This window comes from Seriola aureovittata, chromosome 4, assembly GCF_021018895.1.
Source record: "Seriola aureovittata isolate HTS-2021-v1 ecotype China chromosome 4, ASM2101889v1, whole genome shotgun sequence".
Taxonomy (NCBI): Eukaryota; Metazoa; Chordata; class Actinopteri; order Carangiformes; family Carangidae; genus Seriola; species Seriola aureovittata.
This window is the reverse complement of record NC_079367.1, coordinates 8,268,517-8,289,606: the sequence shown is the minus strand read 5'-3', so window position 1 is coordinate 8,289,606 and position 21,090 is coordinate 8,268,517. Positions and strand designations below refer to the sequence as shown.

The 21,090-nt window shown below is 40.9% G+C and overlaps 2 protein-coding genes across 8 annotated transcripts in view; one reads left to right on the top strand and one right to left on the bottom strand.

The window, feature by feature from the left end:
• The window catches only part of rap1gap2a (RAP1 GTPase activating protein 2a), an 87,252-nt gene extending 70,141 nt beyond the window's left edge, over positions 1-17,111 (top strand). For 4 of the 7 annotated variants that reach the window (XM_056373589.1, XM_056373593.1, XM_056373594.1 and 1 more), the window contains 20 exons: positions 2,031-2,063; positions 2,774-2,806; positions 3,009-3,230; positions 3,340-3,443; positions 4,432-4,510; positions 6,112-6,165; positions 6,899-6,982; positions 7,107-7,207; positions 7,692-7,821; positions 8,158-8,313; positions 8,624-8,695; positions 10,301-10,387; positions 10,522-10,662; positions 11,784-11,933; positions 12,410-12,522; positions 12,670-12,768; positions 13,018-13,138; positions 14,238-14,340; positions 14,469-14,542; positions 14,850-17,111. In XM_056373589.1, the coding sequence (XP_056229564.1) occupies positions 2,031-2,063; positions 2,774-2,806; positions 3,009-3,230; positions 3,340-3,443; positions 4,432-4,510; positions 6,112-6,165; positions 6,899-6,982; positions 7,107-7,207; positions 7,692-7,821; positions 8,158-8,313; positions 8,624-8,695; positions 10,301-10,387; positions 10,522-10,662; positions 11,784-11,933; positions 12,410-12,522; positions 12,670-12,768; positions 13,018-13,138; positions 14,238-14,340; positions 14,469-14,542; positions 14,850-14,858 (1,965 nt within the window). In that variant the 3' untranslated portion in view covers positions 14,859-17,111. The remainder of the gene's footprint in view (positions 1-2,030; positions 2,064-2,773; positions 2,807-3,008; positions 3,231-3,339; positions 3,444-4,431; positions 4,511-6,111; positions 6,166-6,898; positions 6,983-7,106; positions 7,208-7,691; positions 7,822-8,157; positions 8,314-8,623; positions 8,696-10,300; positions 10,388-10,521; positions 10,663-11,783; positions 11,934-12,409; positions 12,523-12,669; positions 12,769-13,017; positions 13,139-14,237; positions 14,341-14,468; positions 14,543-14,849) is intronic. The other 3 variants (XM_056373590.1, XM_056373595.1, XM_056373592.1) reach the window with 1 other exon arrangement.
• A 418-nt stretch (positions 17,112-17,529) lies between these two features.
• On the bottom strand, positions 17,530-20,244 carry si:dkey-52l18.4 (uncharacterized protein LOC560708 homolog). Its single transcript, XM_056373596.1, has 5 exons — positions 19,888-20,244; positions 18,337-18,678; positions 17,968-18,201; positions 17,841-17,869; positions 17,530-17,710 (listed from the first exon to the last, which is right to left on the bottom strand). The coding sequence occupies exons 1-5, from the start codon at positions 19,937-19,939 to the stop codon at positions 17,612-17,614; spliced, it is 756 nt and encodes a 251-aa protein (XP_056229571.1). The 5' UTR covers positions 19,940-20,244; the 3' UTR covers positions 17,530-17,611.
• Positions 20,245-21,090: the final 846 nt, after the last annotated feature.

Here is a 21,090-nt window from a genome sequence, read left to right as displayed (position 1 = left end):
GGACTGGCGTAACTATTTTATCCATCTCAGTACGGAATGCATTGATTTCCTTTTTCTTCTGAACAAAGTCTGTCTCTCTCTGTATGTGACCGCTTTGTGCCCTCCAAAGGCCCCTAAGGGCGCGGGCTTTGAATAGTGTCATGACAGATGGGGATGTAAAAAGTGAGAGGAGTAGGACACAGAAGGTGGGAAATGAAAGGCGGAAAAGAAGAAAGAGGGGAATAGAAGTCAAAGGAAAATACAAAGATGGAGGAAAAATACTATTTGCGGGTTCTTTGTGAGGAATAATGGTTCATGGTTCATGATAAGATCACCAAAATGTGTGAATTGAATAGTGTAGCTACTGGAAATGTTTCTAAGTTAAGTATAAAATGATCTTTGTATTAACACAGCTAATCAGATTTTCTTTGCATGGATACTAACAAGGGCTGGACAATTGATTATCGAAATCATAATATGGCTACATGCAATATCCAAATGCATGAGCTGTAATTTTATGATAAAGGTAAAATATAAACATACCATAAATGAAGCCTGCAAATCATATTCTCCAGACAAACATGCTTGTTTGGTACAAACCTCAAAAAAAATCACATAATCGTCTTTTTTTTTTTTAAATTGAAAATAGAATGCAAACAATGAGTTTTTGAGGTACCCGGCTGATTTAGGACATGGAAGTATATATGAGACCCATTTTTAAAGATTCACATCTTCAGTAGGAATTAACTGAGAGATGGACTAACACACTTTTTGGTTTGGTCTTTACTTGAGGTTTGTTGAAAACATGAAAAATAGAGAATGAGACCAGCCTTATCCTTCAGTTTTGACTCATGATACACTGAGGGATGAAAAGAGAAGAGGAGAAAAATGCAGCTTGAGGTGAGGGAGCATCACAGGATGACTGAAGACGTCAGGGGGGTTATTTGGAAAGTGTAACTTGTGGATGGCAGACAGTCAATGCAGCCTGGTGATCAAACAGTCTCACACACACACACTCGCACACACTGTGCACCTCATCCATCTTTTCTGAACCTCAGCTTGCATCGACCTGCTCTCTTGAGCTCTGCCACCAATAACTCCACATGTGGAACTGAATGTTCAAAGTGTGCTTCAGTACTGTAATCTGGATGGTGCTGATGAAGGTCAACTTGTTCATGCCCAACTTTTCTTTTTCCTCTCTTTTCTTCTTCCTCTTCTAACTTCAGCCCTCCCACCTCACCCTCCTTCCTTCTCCTTTCTCCTCTCTTCATCTTTGTTCCTCTGTCAATGACTGAAAATTGAAGCCTCTTAGGAGCATCTTTGTGATCAGCCTCATACTGTGGACAATGACTCCCCTGTGACTGTAACAGCTGCTCTGTCAATATGCACTTAGACAGACACACACCACTACAGACTGGGCTGAGAATTGTGTGTGTGTTCAAATGGATGCTATCTGAGTCTTCTTATGATTGCTGGTATAAGAAGTGTTGGTACTGGTGTGTATGTTCAGTACTCATGCGTTTATTTCCTCACTCCTATGCTCAGTCATGTAGACGAGCTGTTCCACTGGGCCTGTACCAGTAATTGGCCAATTTACCCTGTGTCTACCAGATTGGCTTTTCATATCTGCATATATCTACAAAGCATCTGCAGACTGAAAAAGGCCTCAGCTTGCGCCTAGTGCTGCTGTATTCCAACAAATGGTAATAGCAATTGAGGGAAGCAACATGTCTGGAAGCTGGATTCAGAGAGAGCAAGGATGACTAAGTGTCTGTATTACCTGTGTGTGTGTGTGTGTGTGTGTGTGTGTGTGTGTGTGTGTGTGTGTGCGGGTGCACGTGCGCGCATGCTTGTGTGTGTTTAGGAAAGGACATTAGCATGTATGACTCATTCAATTGTCATCTGGCAACAGAGACAATGAGATCTGAGAAAAAACACCATGTTCTAGGAGTTTTTAAAAGCAGAAAAAGAGAAGAAAAAAAACCCCGGAATTTTCTTTTTGACCCGTGTGCTTTTCCGTCCTCATGCTGCTGCGTACGGACACTAATAAGGTCCCTAAAGCTGAAGAGACCAAAAAATGGAAGGTGTGACCAGACACACACTTCATATCTTCATATCTTGTCTGTAGATCTCATCAGTTTGTGTTATTATATCCTCTGTTCGTCTGCATGTTTTCCTTCATCACTGCTTCATCATACCTCCTGATTTGCTCTGTGGTTTCTCCTGTCTCATCTGTCTGCTTATGAGGGATTCTGAACACCCCCGTGAACACCTTTCAGATTTTTCTCAGGCCTTTTAAAGTACGCAATCAATAGCCTCCTGATCTGATTGATTATAAACTGAATGAACTCCAACCGCCAATTGATCCTCTCCGGCCTGCCAGTACCCTGACTCCTGCTGCTGCAGAATATAAATGACTGGCTGTCTGTGGCGCTGTGCTCTCAGTAGTGCAGACAGGCCTCAGCAGTATTTAGAGGTCATACACCGGAGCTGTGCTACGCTAGCAGACTGCCAAACGACTAAAGGCTCATAACAGCTCTGAACCCCAGAGGCTACTTGATTAAAACAGCTCTGACATCATGAAGGGGTGACACGCCCTCATTGAAGTGCACTGATGACTCTGCGTTTCAGGCTGTTGCATCATCACCTGACACTCCACTCTTACTCTTATGTTACTCTTATGTTCCTGTGTTTGTGGCTCTGCTTGCAACTGCATGACTGTAGTGAAGGTGAGTGTTTTTCACGTAAGTTAATATTAGACTTTTTAACATTGTGTGTGTCCTCTGTTTAACAGGATGACTATATCCCCTACCCACGGATAGAAGATGTGAGTCATGTCTCACTCATACACTCGAAACACACATTTACACCCTTCTCATGTGTTCCAACATAAAGCATTTGAAGCCTTAAGGTCCTTTGCAACGACTCATGATTATCAAGCTTGTGTTATGAAGGTGCTGTTTCTCAGAGATATTGTATTTTATTCAATTTTGTCTTTTGTCTGCCTCCCCTCGGCCCTCCTGCCCAAGGTCCTGGAGAAGGGTGGTCCATACCCACAGGTAATCCTGCCACAGTTTGGGGGTTACTGGATTGAAGATGTGGAGGCACCGGCAGGGACCCCCTCCTCCTCGGAGTCTAGTTTCTGTGAGGAGGAGGACAGAGAAGAGGGCATGAGCCCGGGTGGGGGGCACAGTTATCGCCTGGAGTGCAACAGCACAGCCCGCGCCTACCGCAAACACTTCTTAGGCAAGGTTAGTCTGTGCGAGTAATTGTCAGTTTCACTGTCTATTTGGCGGAGAAAGGCTGTTGTTGTGTTTGACCTAAAGTCTCACACCCTCTTTCCCACACTCCTACATCCAGGAACACATGAACTACTACTGCACTGGCAGCAGCATAGGCAACCTCATCATGTCCCTCAAGCACGAGGACGCTGAGGGGCAGGAGTTCTTACGCATCATGCTCAGGTACAATGAGAGAAATGCATTGTTAGTTGTAGTGTCTTGATATATTCCATGCGTCATGACAAATAATATATCAACCCCACATCTTTAATGTTCACTTTAACCCTTTTTGTACAATCCAATTTTCTCTTCAGTCCAGGCTATTAAAGTCTGTCTCTGACATGCTCTTCTGCTGTTTTGCTTAATAAGTAATTCACAAACTGAAATTTTGACGTGGCAGTGGCGCTGGATGAAAAGTTTGTGGATCAGATCAATGGGAACATAAATGTTTTCATGAAATTTTATACCAGTCCACACAACAGTTGTCGAGACATTCCAGTCAAAGCCACAAATCTGAAATTCATGGTGACACTAGAGTAAACCTCAGCACATCACCACAGTCAGTAGGATTCATCTCCTGAGGACCATGAAAGTCTGCACAAAATGTCATGGCAATCCATCTGATAGTTGGTGAGGTATTTCAATCTGGACTTAAATTCACTAACCGATAGACCAACAGGCTGACATTTCCATCCATAGTGCCACATTACAAGCATGGCTAGAAAAGATAATAAAGCAGGCCTACCTAGATACTCGCTGTCAAACGGCTGCAGCTCTTTGTCATGATTAATTCTGAACAGATTGGTGGTGCTGCAGCTGACAGCTCTCCTGTCATTATCACAGTTGGTGACATTTTCATGAACGGGTGACAAAAATAAGGAAGTAATGCTATGTTTCTGCTCGTGGGCACTGTAGAGGGGACTGTGGGCAGGGGATGGCTGAACTTTTCTTTGACAGCTGACAGTGATAATGTCAGTACTTGATATTAATCAGCCCATAACCAGTGCCGTCTTTTTATCTCTATTGAGACCTGCTCAGACTAAACTCATCATGATCATAGTTTTTCCTTAATTTCACCTTGCCAGTGGATGGCATATGAACTGAGTGTTACCTGAAACATCAAAAGTTAAGAAATCTCTTTTATGGAGCAAATCTCTGAATCCTGTTTCAGGTCGAGGACCAAAACAGTCCATGACAGGATCTCTTTAGCAGGCATCAGCCAGCTGCCAAGTGTACCTCAGATTGCCAAGGTAAGATACAGCTCACAAGTACATGATATGTAAAGAAGACCACTTTCCATGAATGTCCTCCCCTTTCTATGTACACACATCTCTCCACAACAGTTCTGAGTGAGTCCAGACTCCTGCCAAGCACAGACCCACCTTTTTTACCGGCTTGTCCAGTCTCTTTGTGTTCATGTCAGACTACAGCATAAAAAAGTACACTGGCCACCACTAACTGATAAAACGTGCAGCATTTCACTGCAGACGTCAAAGGATTTGAAGCCTCCTGAGGAAAAATAGCCGGTTCTGCCCCTTCCGGTAGATGGCATCCGTGTTCAGGGACCAGGTGCCCACCTAGGTATTCACTGAAGGCCACTGAAGGCCATCATCAGATCCGTGTACTCCTCTTCCTGCCCGCTTCTGATACGCGCCACAATAGCTGTGTCATCCGAGTATTTCTGGATGTGGCAAGACTCAGAGTTGTATTTAAAGTCCGCTGTATACAGGCTGAACAGGAACGGAGCCAGAACGGTCCCCTGTGGAGCCCCAGTGCTGCTCATCACTGTCCCTGAGACACAGTTACCCAGCCAGACGTACTGTGGTCGTCCACAGGACGTGAAGCAGGGATCCACCCCCATCCCTTCCAGTGTGTCTTTAACAATGGGGGGTTGGATGGTGTTAAATGCACTTGAAAAATCAAAGAACATAATCCTCATGTAACCGCCTGGCTCATCCAAGTAAGAATGGGCCCAGTGGAGCATGTAAAGGACGCCATCATCCACTCCAATATGTTCTTTGTAGGCGAACTGTAGGGGGTCTAAGTGCTTGTTCAACCTGTGGCCTCAGAAGGTGGAGAGGCAGAGTCTTCATGATGTGTGATGTGACAAGACAAAAGTAGTAGGAATATTCACCTGTTTGGTTTCTTTCTTTACATACATTCAAAGTCAAACCAAGCTTCTTTCGGTCATTGTGATTAGAGATTCATTCATTTTTACCATTCAGCAAAATAAGGCTTTGTCTGATTCTCCTCCTGTGGCAGAAATCATATCTTGTTACACCATCAGTGCAAATTCTTTTATTGCTGGTAGGAGAGGCCTGTCACCTGTTAAACACTGCTGGGAAGATTCAGGCAATTGTCTATGCTTCCAAAAGAGAAACAGAAAAACATTCCCATTTTAAATGAAGAAAAGTACCTACATTTTTATTCCATGAGTGACATTTTGCACTTGATGAGTTTTACATGAGTTTTGACATGTGATTGAATTGTTCAGTCAGGGATAGAAATGTGTTATTATGATTTTTAGTCAACAAGAAATATATTTTAACCAGTAAATCATCTTTGTAATAAGGTTTTGTGCATTAACTCAATGGCATGAAATTACTTTCATTACTCATTACTCCATTTCTGAATCTTACAGTAGGTATAGTTTCCAGTGTAGGTATAGTCTTGTTTAGTTTAGTTTATTTACTTAATTAAAAGGGACAGCCATAGTTACAATACAGAGCACGAAACTGACGTGCTGCACAGAGTTTAAAGCTATTGCTAGTTTTCAACTCTTGTCCCTGGTTGGGCTTTACACTGTATCAGCAAGTCTCTCCAAAGATAGTAAGTCTCTTTTTCCTTCCAGCTTCTGTGTGACGATGCCACGGGCCTAAAGTTCAATCCAGTCCTGTATCCTCGGGTGAGTTAATACCTAAACCCTCACATTTATAAATTCATGCAATCAAGATGAAATGACTCACCTTTTCCTCTCCCTGTCTGCTCCTGTTAAGAGACGAAAGGGCACTGTAGGTTTGGAAGTACAAATGCTGTGTTCACTAATATCTGTCACCACTTTATAGCAACGTTCATTTAGGCCTTGTCGTATTAACTGATGCAGTGTTCCATTAAATTTGAACTTTTTCCAGCATCGCACACCACCAACACCTTCATTAAGTCTAAATCAGAATAAATAGTGCACAACTTACCACATGTTTCCCCTCATAAGCCCCTACCTCTCTTAAATCTGCTCTGTTCTGTAAGTGCATTATTCAAAAAATGATTGATGATGCACGGCCATAACAGCAACTTTCTAAAATGGATACGATGGATCTGTTTTTCCTCGTGTGAGCGTGGTGGAGGAGTGTGATGGAGCATGCTTTCAGCCTGTGCCTCGGGGAAGGAAAAAAAACCCATCTGTGTCTCAGTCTGCAAGAGGCAGCGACAGGATCGCTGCCCTCACTGGGGGCCGTGACAGTTTGTCACATGTCATCCTTACACAACAAGGATCCGATAAACGTGCCCCAGAGACATTTTGAAGAGGAGGAAAATTTGTTTTCCTAACTTCTACAGCAAACAGAAAGTGTGTAACGAGTTGAAAGATATGAGTAACTGTATGGTTTAAGCAAGAGATTGTTGTTTTTGTTTCTGTGCAGGGGTCCCAGTTGATAGTGGCTTATGACGAACATGAGGTGAACAACACCTTCAAATTTGGAGTCATCTACCAGAAGTTTGGACAGGTGAACAATTTGAATGATCTTGTCGGTGTACTCCAGTTTACCTCATATACACCATCTGATCTTATATACTGTTTTATCTCCTGTATCTTTGACCTTCGACCATTTTTGCGTCACTTCGTCTCAGACATCAGAGGAGGAGTTGTTTGGGAACAATGAGGAGACGCCAGCGTTCAAGGAGTTTCTCAGTATCCTGGGCGACAACATTGAACTTCAGGACTTTAAAGGGTAAGAGTAGGAGTAAGAATGAAGGCAGGATTCAGTGATATGATAAAAACGGAAACCCGGAGAAAAAGGGTTCACAAGGATGAAGAGGAAGGATGCCGCTAGAGTGTGTTGCCACAGAGTAGAATAGCAGGGTTTAATTAGTATAGCTTTAAAGCAATTTGTCCTGCTGTTTCAGCCCCAGCATGTAATCAAAATGAACTGCTTAGAGAAACCGATCTTAGAAAAGAAAGTGCCTAATGGTCAGTTAATCAGAGCTCTGTATACTGTATTTATTGTCTTGCAGGCTTTTTCTATTGTGTTACTTTTACTGTTAGGGAGGCTTTAAATCGTAGCTGACACGCTTTAGGGTGGCACTGGAGCTAGTTAAACACAAAATGTAATGAAAGTGACATTGAAAATACATGAAATGAAATCATATTCATCCTTTTTACTGAAGGCTGAAGACCACACAGAGAACATGACACGTGTTTTGATATTGTGACAGGTTCCGCGGTGGGCTGGATGTGTCCCACGGACAGACAGGGTCTGAATCTGTCTACACTGTCTTCAGACAGAGAGAGATTATGTTCCATGTGTCGACCAAGCTTCCCTTCACTGAGGGAGACGTACAGCAGGTACCAGACTTTAATACCGGATTAGCTGCCAAGTACAGATGCTTTGGCTCGAATATGTCAATATTAAACTTGTAAGGTGTGGCTATTGACAATATGTTATGTTAAATTGCTATTATGTAAGCTGTGGGTAAATATTAAATCAATTGTTTACAAGGTACTTAATTCAAGACCGCTCAAATCCCAGTTAGAAGCAAATATATCCCTCTTGCATTCAGTGATTTATGTGTCATAGAAGAGTCAATGTGCTCCTTTTATAGAACTGTTCTCTGAGCTACACAAACACAAAATGAAATTGTTGACCAACTAATAAATCTTTTCTTCTCTGCCCCACCCCAGCTCCAGAGGAAAAGGCACATAGGAAATGACATCGTGGCCGCAGTCTTTCAGGAAGAGTCCACACCGTTTGTTCCAGACATGATCGCATCCAACTTCCTGCATGCTTATGTGCTGGTGCAGGTGGAGAACCCGTGTACAGAGCACACAACATACAAGGTACAAACCGGACCGGTGCGAGGAATAATAACTGTGAGTGAGAAAATCAAACAAATTCCAAAGAGTGTTTGAAACTGCCAGTGCTGCCTGTCAGCTCGGCAATGGGCAGAAAACGAAGTCCACATATGAATTACTGGATAAACAAAGACACAACAAATTTTATGATGAATCACTCATCACCAATGATGACAATGTGTTCTCAAGTTCTCAAGTTTCCCTCTGACTTTGTTTTGTCCTTCCAGCTTGAACCATGAGCCCTCCTGGAATAAATGCTGATAATGTGTCACTATTATTTATTTGATGTGAACAGGTGTCTGTTACAGCGAGGGAGGATGTGCCTTCTTTTGGACCCCCTCTCCCGAACCCAGCGGTCTTCAAGAAGGTGAGGGACAGAGTTGAGTCTTGGTATGCAGCAGCACCTCGAGTCCGACTCGAGTCATGAATCTGATGACTTTTGACTCGACCGATTCAAAAATGACTTGCAGCTTGACTTTTTTACTTCAACACCAGTGACTTGTGACTTCATTTGGACTAAGGCTTTTGACTTGTTGTCCTTCCCAAACCAAGATTAAAGATGATGTTATAAAAAGTGTTGAGTGAATCAACCACTTCACTTTCACTTTGACAACAGACAATCTTTGAATCAATCCAACGGCAGCCAGTCACACACAGCAGGAAAGATGATGCCTAGGATTATTATTCAGTTCTGCAACATGTGAAATGTTTGGCCCAGAAATGACATATGATTGTAATTATGTCACAGATTAACATACCAGAATAACATACCAAGACACACCTGTTCATGTTGCTTTTAAATGCCCAAAAAACGTTAATTTCACAATGAAAAGCATTCAGTATTTCTTTAGATGTGCCCAAACAGTATTTATACTTATAACTCAAGTACTTTACCTAAGAATATTTTGAGATAATTGTACTTTACTTGAGTTTTTCCATTTTATCCTACTTTATACTTCAGTATGTATAGTGTAGGCTACTCTTTACTCCACTACTTGAGTTTAACAGCTGTCTTTACAAGTTACTAAGACTTCACATAAAAGCATTTGATGAGCTTATAAGATACAATACAGTGCTGAAGATAAGATCTCAGTCTTTTCAGCTTGTGACACTGTACAAAAAGAGCAGCGTCCACTCTCTCTCGTGGTTCATTTAAATAACCTTCTGATGTCCAAAGAGGAAATAATTATCCAATTTTTCACAAAAAAAGCAAAGATTGGAGAAAAATACAAATATAAATACAAATTCATATAGATTGTTTTTTATTTCACCACTAATCGCCACGAGCTGATTAGTCAACCCCTAGATTGGGAACACTGTACTGAACTATCTAACTGTATATGAAGCAGTTAAAACTAGTTCCAACAGGAGCAGGACCAACAGTAAAATCTGCTTATTTATTCATGCATCAGTTGTAAATCATATATAATAATCTGGGCTATTTTTTTTACAGAACAATTACTTTTACTTTGGACAGTCTACATTGTGCTGCTACTCAAACCTCCAAAACATACATTTTTACATCTGCTCTGATTACCTCATCCATCACTGCGTCTAGGTATTTAAAACACACTCAGCTAAAGCAAATAAACAATTTTGGTGCATGTTAAAAAGAAACTTCGTCCCCATTTTCTTCTTGCATTTTGACATCACCCAGAGTTCAATGATTTCAGCTCTTTGTTACAAAGAGGAAATTGCTTTGGAGAACAATCTGGCTCCGAGACTCAGTAGAAGATTCAGTTACTTACTGAGATATGATTTGCAGTATGTGAGGACAAAAAGAGAGGATTTGAGGCAGATGGGAATTTAAATCAGTCTGATACTCATGATCAGACACAGTGGGTTGCAAAACTGTAATCTGTATGGTGCTGATAAAGGTCACCTTTTCCTTTCCTCATCGCTGCCCCCCACCCATCTGCCTCATCATCTAACTCGAACCCTTCTCTCTCTCTCTTTTATTCTCTCTCACCAGGGTCCTGAGTTTCGAGACTTCCTGCTGACAAAGCTGATCAATGCTGAAAATGCCTGCTACAAATCCGACAAATTCGCCAAACTAGAGGTGACACACAGTCACTCAGCCACACTCAAACACCTCAGCATGCCTTCATTCACTGCTTCAATTTCATCCATAATCATCACCATAACCGATGATGTCCTACGTGAGTTTTTCATGTGTGTGTGAACCGATTGCAGGGGCGAACGCGAGCTGCGCTGCTGGACAACCTCCATGATGAGCTGCACAGACAGAGCCAGGCCACGCTGGGTCTGGGCCAGGCGGGAGAGGAGGACAAGCTGGAGAATGGAGGACATGGGGGTCTGCTAGAGTCCTTCAAGGTGAACATGAACCTGAGCAAACATAGAAGGGACAAAGTGTAATTTCCTCTCTGCTCTGTGACACTCACCATCATTACCGCACAAGAGTGTCAGGCTTTCTCACTGCAGGTCACCTAAATGTCACAGATCTGGAAGATGATTTAAGGTGCTAAACCACTGGTGTCATTGTTGCTGCTGCTGCTGAAGATTTTGATCTTATACTCCAACACAAGTGTGTGTGGGCGTTGAGGCATGTGCACCTGTGCGTGTCTTTCTGTGTGTGTGTGTGTGTGTGTGTGTGTGTGTGTGTGTGTGTGTGTGTGTGTAGGCTATGTGTGAGAGTGCAGACAAACACTCTTGCCAACTAACTCTTTAGTTCTCATCACTCAATGTCCCTTCACACTCTTTTGTCTACAACTAAATGCAAATTGATGTTAATAGGACCATTGCAGTGTGTATTTAGTTCCATGTGTATGAGGCATGAACGTGTGACTGATGTGCCAATTTGGCTCTCTCACTCTCCGCAGGCTTTGTGGACAGCTACTTTGCACTTTCTGCAGTCAGTCCCAGGGGGCGCTGTTCTCATTGCTCTTATGGCAGTCACTGTGTATTACCTGTCTGCATTACTGTAAATTCAACGGAGGATCACCATATGACCAATAAACAGTTACTTTGCATGATGTTGTTTGTGTTTATACTCGACGCTGTATTTGCAGTAGCTTAATTAAAAACGAAAGAAACATATTAATATGTTGTATAACTGTTCTTCATATTAATTTTACAGCCTGGAATCTATTACAAGCTCAAGACAAATGTTATGATTATTGTCATCAATTAACTAAATGAATATAAAGTCATTAAAATACTTCACTGATTAGTACAAAACACTCCAACCCACTTCGCTTGTTTATTGGAGAACACCGCCCTCTGGTGGGGGTATTGTGCAATAGCACCTATGATCCCATTTCTAATTCATATAAGAAAGTTCCTTCATTTTACTTTCTACACGAATCCCCTTCTCTGCCCTTCCTGTACTTTCCCTGTCACCAACTTTTCCCTTAAACTTCCCTCTGTGCGCCTCTTACATCTTCTCATCCTCTCTCTCTCTCTCTCTCTCTCTCTGTTTCCTCTCTCGCCTCCAGAGAGCCATGCGTGTCAGGAGCCACTCCATGGAGACCATGGTGGGCACTCACCGTCACAGGAGCCCCGGGGTAGGGGGTGGGGTCCCGGCCAGCCTGAGCGGAGGGGGGCTGCCGCAGAGCACCAGTGAATGCACAAAGAGCACCTTCACTGTCAGTAAAATAGTCGGAGAAACCTTTTCTTTAATAACATGATGTATCACATTGAATAACGATATCTGTAAAATCAACCAATCAAAAATTCTGTATTTTAATCTAGAAAGTGTTCAGTTCACATTTTTTCAGCTGTGTCTTATGTGAATATGTGTCTGAACACATTGTGGTAGTAACACAAAGAAGGTAATTTGAACAAAAAGAGAAAAAAAACCCACGAACATCAAATGATGTTTGAAGCCTCATTATAGCTTCGGCTGAATGTTGATTGCATTTTTGCACACAACTCAGATTTTGTGTCCCATCTTTTACATTGAAGTTGTGTTAGGAAGGGATTTCTTCACAGTCCTTCACACAGGTGGAATCATCACAACCAACAGTAACTCTTTCAATGTACAGATGGGCATGTCATGTTGATTGAATAACTGATTATTGATTGTTTGTCGCTTTTAATCTCTTTAATTTGTGATTTTCAGCCTCCTGGTTTGTCAGCCAAGTCTCCTCTGAAGAGCCCAGTAAAACGGCGTTCAGGCCTCTTCCCTCGTCTCCACTCCAGCACAGAATCCCCCTCGGACAGACACTCACGCAGGTTGGTCTTTGCAGTTGCTGGCCAGAATCATGAATGTGTTACAGGAGAGACAACAAAGTTGAGTTTGTGTTTTTGTGCAGGTAGCTGGAGCCCAGAAGGTCTTGTCCTTGTCTTGTCTTGTCACTGATGTGTTTCCTTTATCTGCAGTGACCAAAAGCCTGCGGAGATCTGCCCGCTGTCCCAAGAAGTTAGGTCAGAGACATCATCCAATCCCAGCTCACCTGAGATCTGCCCCAACAAAGAGAGGTGAGACCAAAGCTATTTTTTTCATGGAGATCATCGCAGTACTTCTCTAAAGTCTCTAGAGGGAGAAGTCTAAAGCCAAACTTGAAAATGTGTTTTGAAATGGATTCAGTACAGACAGTAATTTTAAATATACTGTATGTCCAGGATATCTCATCACTGGAGATCACTCCTCATTCCTAGTTCTCTTCTCAAAGTTTCCTGTAGAGGATCTGATTTTCTGTTTCACTTCCCCTCTGTTTTCCTCCACAGGCCATTTATCAAGCTGAAGGAGTGCAGCAGCGGCAGGCCCAATATATCTCGCTCTTCATCCAGCACCAGCAGCTTCAGCAGCACCACGGGAGAAACAGAAGCTCTGGAAGACCTGGAGACAGTGAGTATAACACTCAGCTTGTTTGACCAAAGTTAAGCAGAAGCAAGTGTGTTCAGTTCTGTCCCACTTTTTCAGTTGTTTACATTGTAGTGAGCTTGTCTTTACAAGAGAAAGGAAAGGAGTGTTTGGCTCGAGGTGGAGAGTGTGAGGTTGTTGGTGTTGTCAAAGCTCTCACAGATGAAATTGTCTGTAATTACCAAGAGCTGTCTAATAGAGAATGTTGAATGTCAGCACATTGATTATAATTATTACAGCTCCTCTCGCTTGCAGTGCATCAGATGACACAGTTTGTCAGTGTTTTATCTCATGTGAGAAATCGTTCCCACTCTCAGCATTTCACTTTGGATCGATGTGCAAAGATGCACAGTGTGTTGTGAAACTTGTCATGCTTATTATTGAATGCCAGAGAAAATAGTTCAAGTAGGGATTCTGATGCATGATGGCAGCAGTAAAGTACACCAGTAATCGGCAGAAGGGAAAATTTGATAAATACAAAATTAAAAATCTGTTATCTTTTACAAATTCTTTCATTCTTAAAAAGCACTCATTATATTTTGATTTGTTTTAATTAATATTTCAGCAGTTTGTGAAATGTGGTTATTGCTTTCTTGCCATGAATTATATGAGAAGATTGATGTGGCTCTCATATCTGTACACTAAATATGAAGCTACAACCAGCACCAGTAGCTTAGCTTAGAATAAAGACTGGAAACAGGATGAAATGGCTAGCCTGGCTCGTCCACATTTGTGAAGTCGTATTCCTAAAATTGAATAGTGGTATTTTCAAACTTTTCTAACTATTGCTTTAAAAAAAAAAAAACACTTACTGTGAATTTGTGTCATAAAAATGAACACCAGCCGAGAATGTTTAAACTATATTATTTAAAAAAGTTGGAAAAAAAGTAATTTACATTATGATGGCTTTTTCCTGCAAAGCACCATTTCCACTTGCAGCTGCACCTTCAGTGACTCTGACTTTGCTGACAGGAAGGTTAATGTCGACTTCAGCAAAAATACTCACTGAGCCTCTTCATTTCTTTTCCTCCTCCACCTCTTCCGCCCTGTTAAGTCTCAGCTCTACTCTCTGTCTTTCCCTCAGGTTAGCCACCCCTCTATAGCTTCCTCGTCTGCCTTCAGCCCTTCCCTCAGTGTCGACAGCCAGGGATCAGGTACCCCTGTCATCATGTGCCGCAGTCCAACAGGTAAATCTACAATTTTACGCACATACACACAGATCATACTAAATTTTTCCAGTTTTTTTTTTTTTTTATCTGTGATGAGCATTTCCTTTTTTTTGTTAGCATTTCCTTCCCTTTTCTGGTTTTTGTAGATGGGAAAAATAAGACGTCACCCAGGTCAAACTTGAAGTTCCGCTTTGACAAAATGAGCCACTCATCCACAACTGTAAGTCTTAAATTTGAAGTCTGTCTGGTTAGAATATTTTAATAAATAGTATTCTTAAGTGTGTTCCCTGTCAACAAGTGCTGGTGGAATAGAATCAACATTTTAAGCCAGAAACTCCAGAAAGTTGATGTCTGAATTAACAGAATTAGTGGAGCATGCTGGGAGCAATTAGAAAAAGTATCTCTGTGTGTTTTTGATACACTCACTGTCCATCTTATGGACATCTGGAGCTGCTGTTGAGTAATAGACAGTGAACACAGTGAATATTCCTCTAACGGGCCTCTCTTTTCACTCTTCTCTCTTTCAGTCTGAGTAGCTTTGTGGACTGGGAAAAAACAGACTTGCACAACAGAGGGACAGCACGAGCTGATGGAGCTGCAAAAAGAAAATAAAAACACCACATATCACCGCAACAACCACATAATCCCTGTAGAACCACTTCCCTTAAGCCAAGGATAATCTGACAAATGTTACCATCTGCAACAGAGTCCCAAAGCACTATAGACTAACTGAAAATACTGTGAGTGTATAGGGAGGAGAAACGTGTAAGATTTCTTTTAAATCAACCTTGAGCTACAGAAATTAATCAATGTTACAAGTTGCTGCATCTCAGTTGTTAACATTGTTCACATAATATGAAAGTCCTGGCATGGCTGTCATACTGTGAGCGTGGGGCGAGCTAGACTGCAGCTTCTTCTCAAGCACCGTGTGTGATAGAGAGAATCAGTGGTCCGAACAAGTGGTAACATGAGACTATGGCCGAACTGTTACTCTTTATCTAGTGAACTGCTGAGTGATCCGTGGAATGGATGTCTTTAAGAATTGTCACACAACAAGATGTTTCTTTCGCGTTTGCCCTTCAATGGTACGTCTGGCAACAGTTCGTCCTTCTGCCTAAAAAAAGTACGCAGACACACAAACATACACATGCACAGGAACTACATGTACAATAGACTTACAGTAGCAAAACCTTGGAGGTGGTAACACTGGGAGTCTCAATTTTCCACTGTAGGATCTGACCTTGTTCTTTGCATATAAAAATGCTTTTTTAGGGAATATGTGATTTAAAAAAAAGAAAAAAAAAGAAAGAAAAGCTTTTGTAACCTTGCTAGCTGCTGCATTGTGTCTACTGCACTGTAAACACAACATTGCTGACATTCAGTCGATACCTATGACAGCATTTCTCTATCTGGAAGGGTTACTTCAAATCCCTGAACTCAAGTGCTTGGTTAGTGGAAATTAGCTCACATGGGGCACAGTAGGAGACACTGCCAACACATTTTGCCATAAGCTTATTTTAGCCAAAGCTGCGCCTTACAATCTATCTAAAAGCCCTTTTCACCACTGATGCTCTCTTTCTTTCTCTATCTCTCTCTCTCTCTGTCTCTGTCTCTCTGTCTGTCTCTGTCCCTCACTGTGTGAGAGGATGAGAATCTTCTGGATCTGGTTACAGCACAGTTGTGGGTAGCCGACCAACACCCACATTTGCTGAAAATAGACATTGCACTTACTGAAAACATTTCACCCTCTGATACCTCCCATTGAAGCTTGCTAACTCGGTGTATCTGTGTTTATGTTTGGTGGAACTTATGAACAGGAACGTCTCCAAGGTTTTTAAGTTTCCCAGCATGTGAGCTGATGGAGATGACTTGAAAAAGATGCTTCGGGTTAAAATGAACCTTTGAACCACCTTTGGCAAAAACACTTTGAATGTGAACTTGGAGCTTTTTTTTGTACTTTTGATTTCATGCTCTGTTAGTTGTTATTACAAAGTCTCTTAGAAGTAAATTGTAAAACCAGTTGCTTACAAGCACAACAGGACAATAGGTCGACTCTAGTCCTCAACTAAACCATAACATTAGCCTGGAGCTGCACAAACTGGAGTTAGCAGGGCAAAGTGGGAGTGTGTTAATCAAGAAAAGGCTTAAAGACGCACAGATGTGTTTACTATGTGACCAAACTGGTAGGTCCTTGGAAGAATGTTTATGTCCTCTTACTGTGTAGAGAACCATTCCTGTTGCTGAGATGATGGCTTTATGGTTCATGAAGTTCTGTCACATCAGAAACACACAAGGTTTAAAGGCTCAGGCCACCCAACTTACAAAAACCTTTGTAATTTAGGTGATCTTTAAATTACCAGGAAACTGTTCTCCAGGAAGTTCCTTGAGTAGTACCTTTCTGATATAGCTAGAAAGCAAACTAGAATCAGACGTGATACCTACTAAACACTGTTTTCAGTTAGCAGAGACCAGTGATTACCTCGAGTAAAGGAAGCAGGAACAGAAATCCTCCAGACGGAAGTGAGAAGTTCAGATGTCATTTAGTTTGTAGCAGGTCTCGCCTAAATGCCCTGCAGCCTTTTCTCTGTTAATATGCTTAATTTATTAAAAAAACTTCTTTTGCATTGATGTCATGTAAAAATGTACGTGCAGAGTAAGCTAATTAATAAGGTAAAATGATTAAAGGAAATATATTAATTTAAAAGATGTCTAAACACGTATATGTATATTTGGTTATGTAACGTGCCATTGAGAATTTATTCTAAAATAAAATGTTGTATTTTGTGTCATTTATGTATCTTCTCTTCTTTTACAATGTCACACAACACTTACAAGCTTACAGCTCAATACAGGGGTATTTCGTACTTATTACTTACTAATATTTTATTTAAAAAATTTGATTTGCATATTATGTTGTCCATGGTCACATTTCAAAACAATAAAATCATTAACATAAATGAAACTTTAGCACAACAAAAAGTCTTTTCTCTGTAATACCTTGAGTGATTCAGTGGTTATGCTGCATTTTGGGTCTTCTCTCTTCCTCATACACCCACTACTTCCATAGTGTAATCAGGAGAGTCTATAGACATCAATAGAAAACCACAAAATATATACTCCTGCATCATTTTGTGTCTTATGTCGTCATCTGATGAAATCAGACAGATTTTTCACATTATGCAGGTGAGGCTCAGTAAGTCCACATCATCATTTTCAAGCAGTATCCCACAATTTAATTTAATGGACTCCCAGCAGACAACTTTCTACCTCCACTATGCTTCTACTGCAATCAGGAAAATTTGACAAATGAGTACACAGTGGACTGGGCAGGTTCTCTGGTGGCTACAGGTTGCCTCAGTGCATCCTTGGATATGTCTGCATACACCACCTGTAAAGCGATAAATGAAAAAAGGGTCATATGTACCAACTGAAAGACATATTCAAACTTTGTCAGGGGAACAACCAATAATGAGGGCCCTGAAAAGGGCATATTTTCTTGAAACAGGACATTTACTCACCTCAGTCTTCTGCGGGGACATGGGGGAAGCTGTAAAATGTGAAAAAAAATAGACAATACAGTGAAGAGAGCAGTTTTAGTGACTTTTAATCAGTGTTGCATGTAATTAAAGTAAGAATAAGAGAAACCTTTTTGAGAGGAAGTGCTACGTTTCTGTGGTAATCTGCATCGGGGTGGAGGCTGTGGAGCCGGATCTGGTTGTTGTCTGTATACAGCTGCATGTGTGAACTGTGACCTGGAAAATGGCAGAGACTTGTCCTCTGAGCTCAGGCATCGAGCTAATCCCATGATGAGGGGAAGACAAAGTAAAGCACCGGCACAGACCAACACCCTGTGCCACGAATTCCTCTGAGAGGGGACAGCTGCGTGGTTCAAGAGGAGGAAGATCATACTCAAATGTTAGTAGACTCACAAGACAAAATACAGATGTACACATGTTTGGACTCACATTCTCATGCACACAGATACACATTCGGTGAACACATGATTCTACATACCTGCAGTGATGTTTAAGTACGTCAGATGTCCCATATCAGTGTTGCCTTGACCCCACACAACCGTGCATCTATAGGAACCTTCATCCAAATGGCTGACTCTCAGCAGATTCAAAACTAGGCGAGTTTCATTTGCTGAGAGCTCCTCATTAGTCAAATAGTGCCTGTCAGAGTCTTTAATGATGTTGAACGTTTTGTGTGTTGAATTTTTCCACATCCAGTTCCCTGTCCAGTTCTGTCCACAGTGCTGGACCACACAGGACAGAGACTGACTGCCCCCTTCTGCTACATAAAATATGTCCCGTTTTGCCAGAACACCATGGCTGCATTCTTCAGCATGGAGACCTGAAAAAGGGAAGTCTTCCTTCAATTTAGGAATAGACGTAAGTTGTGTAATTTTTGTACAAGGCTGACTCTTCAAATTACTATAAAAAGCCAGAGTGAGGGTCTGAAATTAGATTCATTTAGATAATTATGCCATTATTTCATGTCATTTAACCAACTAACCTAACTGTCTAATGACTTTTTATGTCTTACTATACTATGACTTTTTTGATTTCATTAAACATGCTTATTCAAATTCTATATGTTTGTATATGATTTTCTTAATAATTTCTTATGACATTTAAACATACATTTCTATCTTCTATATCTACATTATATGAACACATACTGAGTGTTTGGGATGGATTTATATTTATGTAACACATGTCTATAATATAAACAGACATATTAAAATACTTGTTTCTATTAGCTAGACATATATGTCAATATAGTATTTTGTTCGAAATTCTAACAGTTCATATGTAAATTCACATATATGGACTATACTTTAAATACATATATTATTTTACTTCATATGTACATATATTTCATATATGGAAATTCAACACATGTACATACATTACATTGGCATGCTTGACTGTAAATTCAGATCTTATATATGTTAATAAACCGTTTGGGTGACGGATACGCCCTCAAGTCGAATACTGAGCTTGTTAGATTTGTTTTTAGCTTACTTCCACCATCCTCCTGGAACTCACTACAAAGCACATTAAAAATCATTTTGTTGGCAACTCTTGGTTTCTATGAGACACATGAACCACTGTGCAAACAACTCTGAAGTAATCCAGTAGCATAATGTGGATAAACTACTAAAGAAACCACACACACACACACACACACAAACACACACACACACACACACACACACACACACACCACACACACACACACACACACACACACATACACACCTATAACGAAACACGATTTGGTTGATCTGACTATTTGTTCAATAGAATGCAATTCAATTTTTGTTGTTTTTTGTTTTCAGAAAAGCAAATTATTCGCTATAAAAAAAAGAGTGAGCGTGACTGTGATTACCAGAGCTTGTATTTACAAAAAAATATATATAAACTGGAGTGAGACTGTGAGTTACCTTAACTACAGATACTCAACAAAACTGAATAGAAGGGGACAAGACTGTGTAGCCATAGCCTAGTTCATAATAAGAATTTCAATATGAATTTCGATTTATATTGTGTTACTTACCAGTAAGCAGAATGCAGAGACAGCTGATGACACTGAGGAGAGAGTCATGCATGTCTGACACTGACTGTTTTGGTTAAGGTTCATCACAGTTTGGTTGTATGTCCTCAGTTCGGTTTAAGTCGACATGTCGTGGCTTGACTTGGAGCCAGAAAGACTTGTTTGGAAAACTCCGCAGCTTTGTACAACTGTAGTTAGTCCTTGAGAGCCAATCGGCTGGTTCTTTCTCTCACTTTCTCTTCCCATTTATCAATAATTTGTCCGGGTTTCCTTTATCCTACTGCTGCGCTTGTCCAGATGGAGGTAAAGGAAGGAAGTGCCAGTAATCAACCAACCCCCTTTCACACACACACACATGCCACAAGGCTCAAATGCGAAATTACAGGAAAGCATGACTTCATGAGTGGGAATATGCGCTTTCCAACAGGAAATCAGGAAATGGGCCAATTTCAATGAACAACAAAACAGAGCAAACCAAACTGAGTAATACAGCAAATGACCAGCTGCTCCTCTGTAGTCAAGTACATGTCTGCTTGTCCTCGGCTGATGGACTTTTAACTTCAACTCCAGCATAATCTCATCTTGTATGATTTTTTGCATTGTATGTGTGTGTGAGACAGAGAGTTAGAAATTATAACAACACACAAGACGTTTTGTTTAGCTTGGCAAGTAGGTTTAAGGATTATAAAGTTTCAAAAGATTTAAAATCTTGTTACATCTACAATGTTTTGACTTTTTACACTCTGTACATTCCCCTTGCACAAATGGCGAATTGATTTTCAGCAAAAAGTTAACCTTCAAAATAAAAGCTGCTTACTTTTGAAGAGAAAAAAAAATATTAAGCAAATATTGAGGTCTCGAATTTCAGCAGAATCAAACACAAGAGTTTATTATGAATTGATGGTATCATGTGTCTACATGTCACACAAGGACTGTGAATTACTCTTAGATTGTGAAATATGGATTTTATTTTGTAAAAGGGCGCGCTCGTTTAATGTTGCTACTAGCCGTCCCTATCACATGATGTGTGGGAATAACAGGGGAGGACCTGGAGCAGTGATGGCCTCTGAACTGTAAACTAATGTAAAATATAACAGCTGGAAAGAATCTGTGAATAGGCTTAACTCCTTTTTGTTCATGGTAGCTATTAGTTCAATTTAGATCCAGCACTAGGGGGTCATTATTCATGATGCAATTTGAGATGAG

Bases quoted from the DNA above. Each gene is read 5' to 3' on its own strand.
- si:dkey-52l18.4 (XM_056373596.1), bottom strand. From the start codon at position 19,939: ATGCATGACTCTCTCCTCAGTGTCATCAGCTGTCTCTGCATTCTGCTT. The intron at 18,679-19,887 runs GTAAGTAACACA...TCCCTTTTTCAG, and splicing joins TCTCTGCATTCTGCTTACTG to GTCTCCATGCTGAAGAATGC. The intron at 17,711-17,840 runs GTGAGTAAATGT...ATCGCTTTACAG, and splicing joins TGTCCCCGCAGAAGACTGAG to GTGGTGTATGCAGACATATC.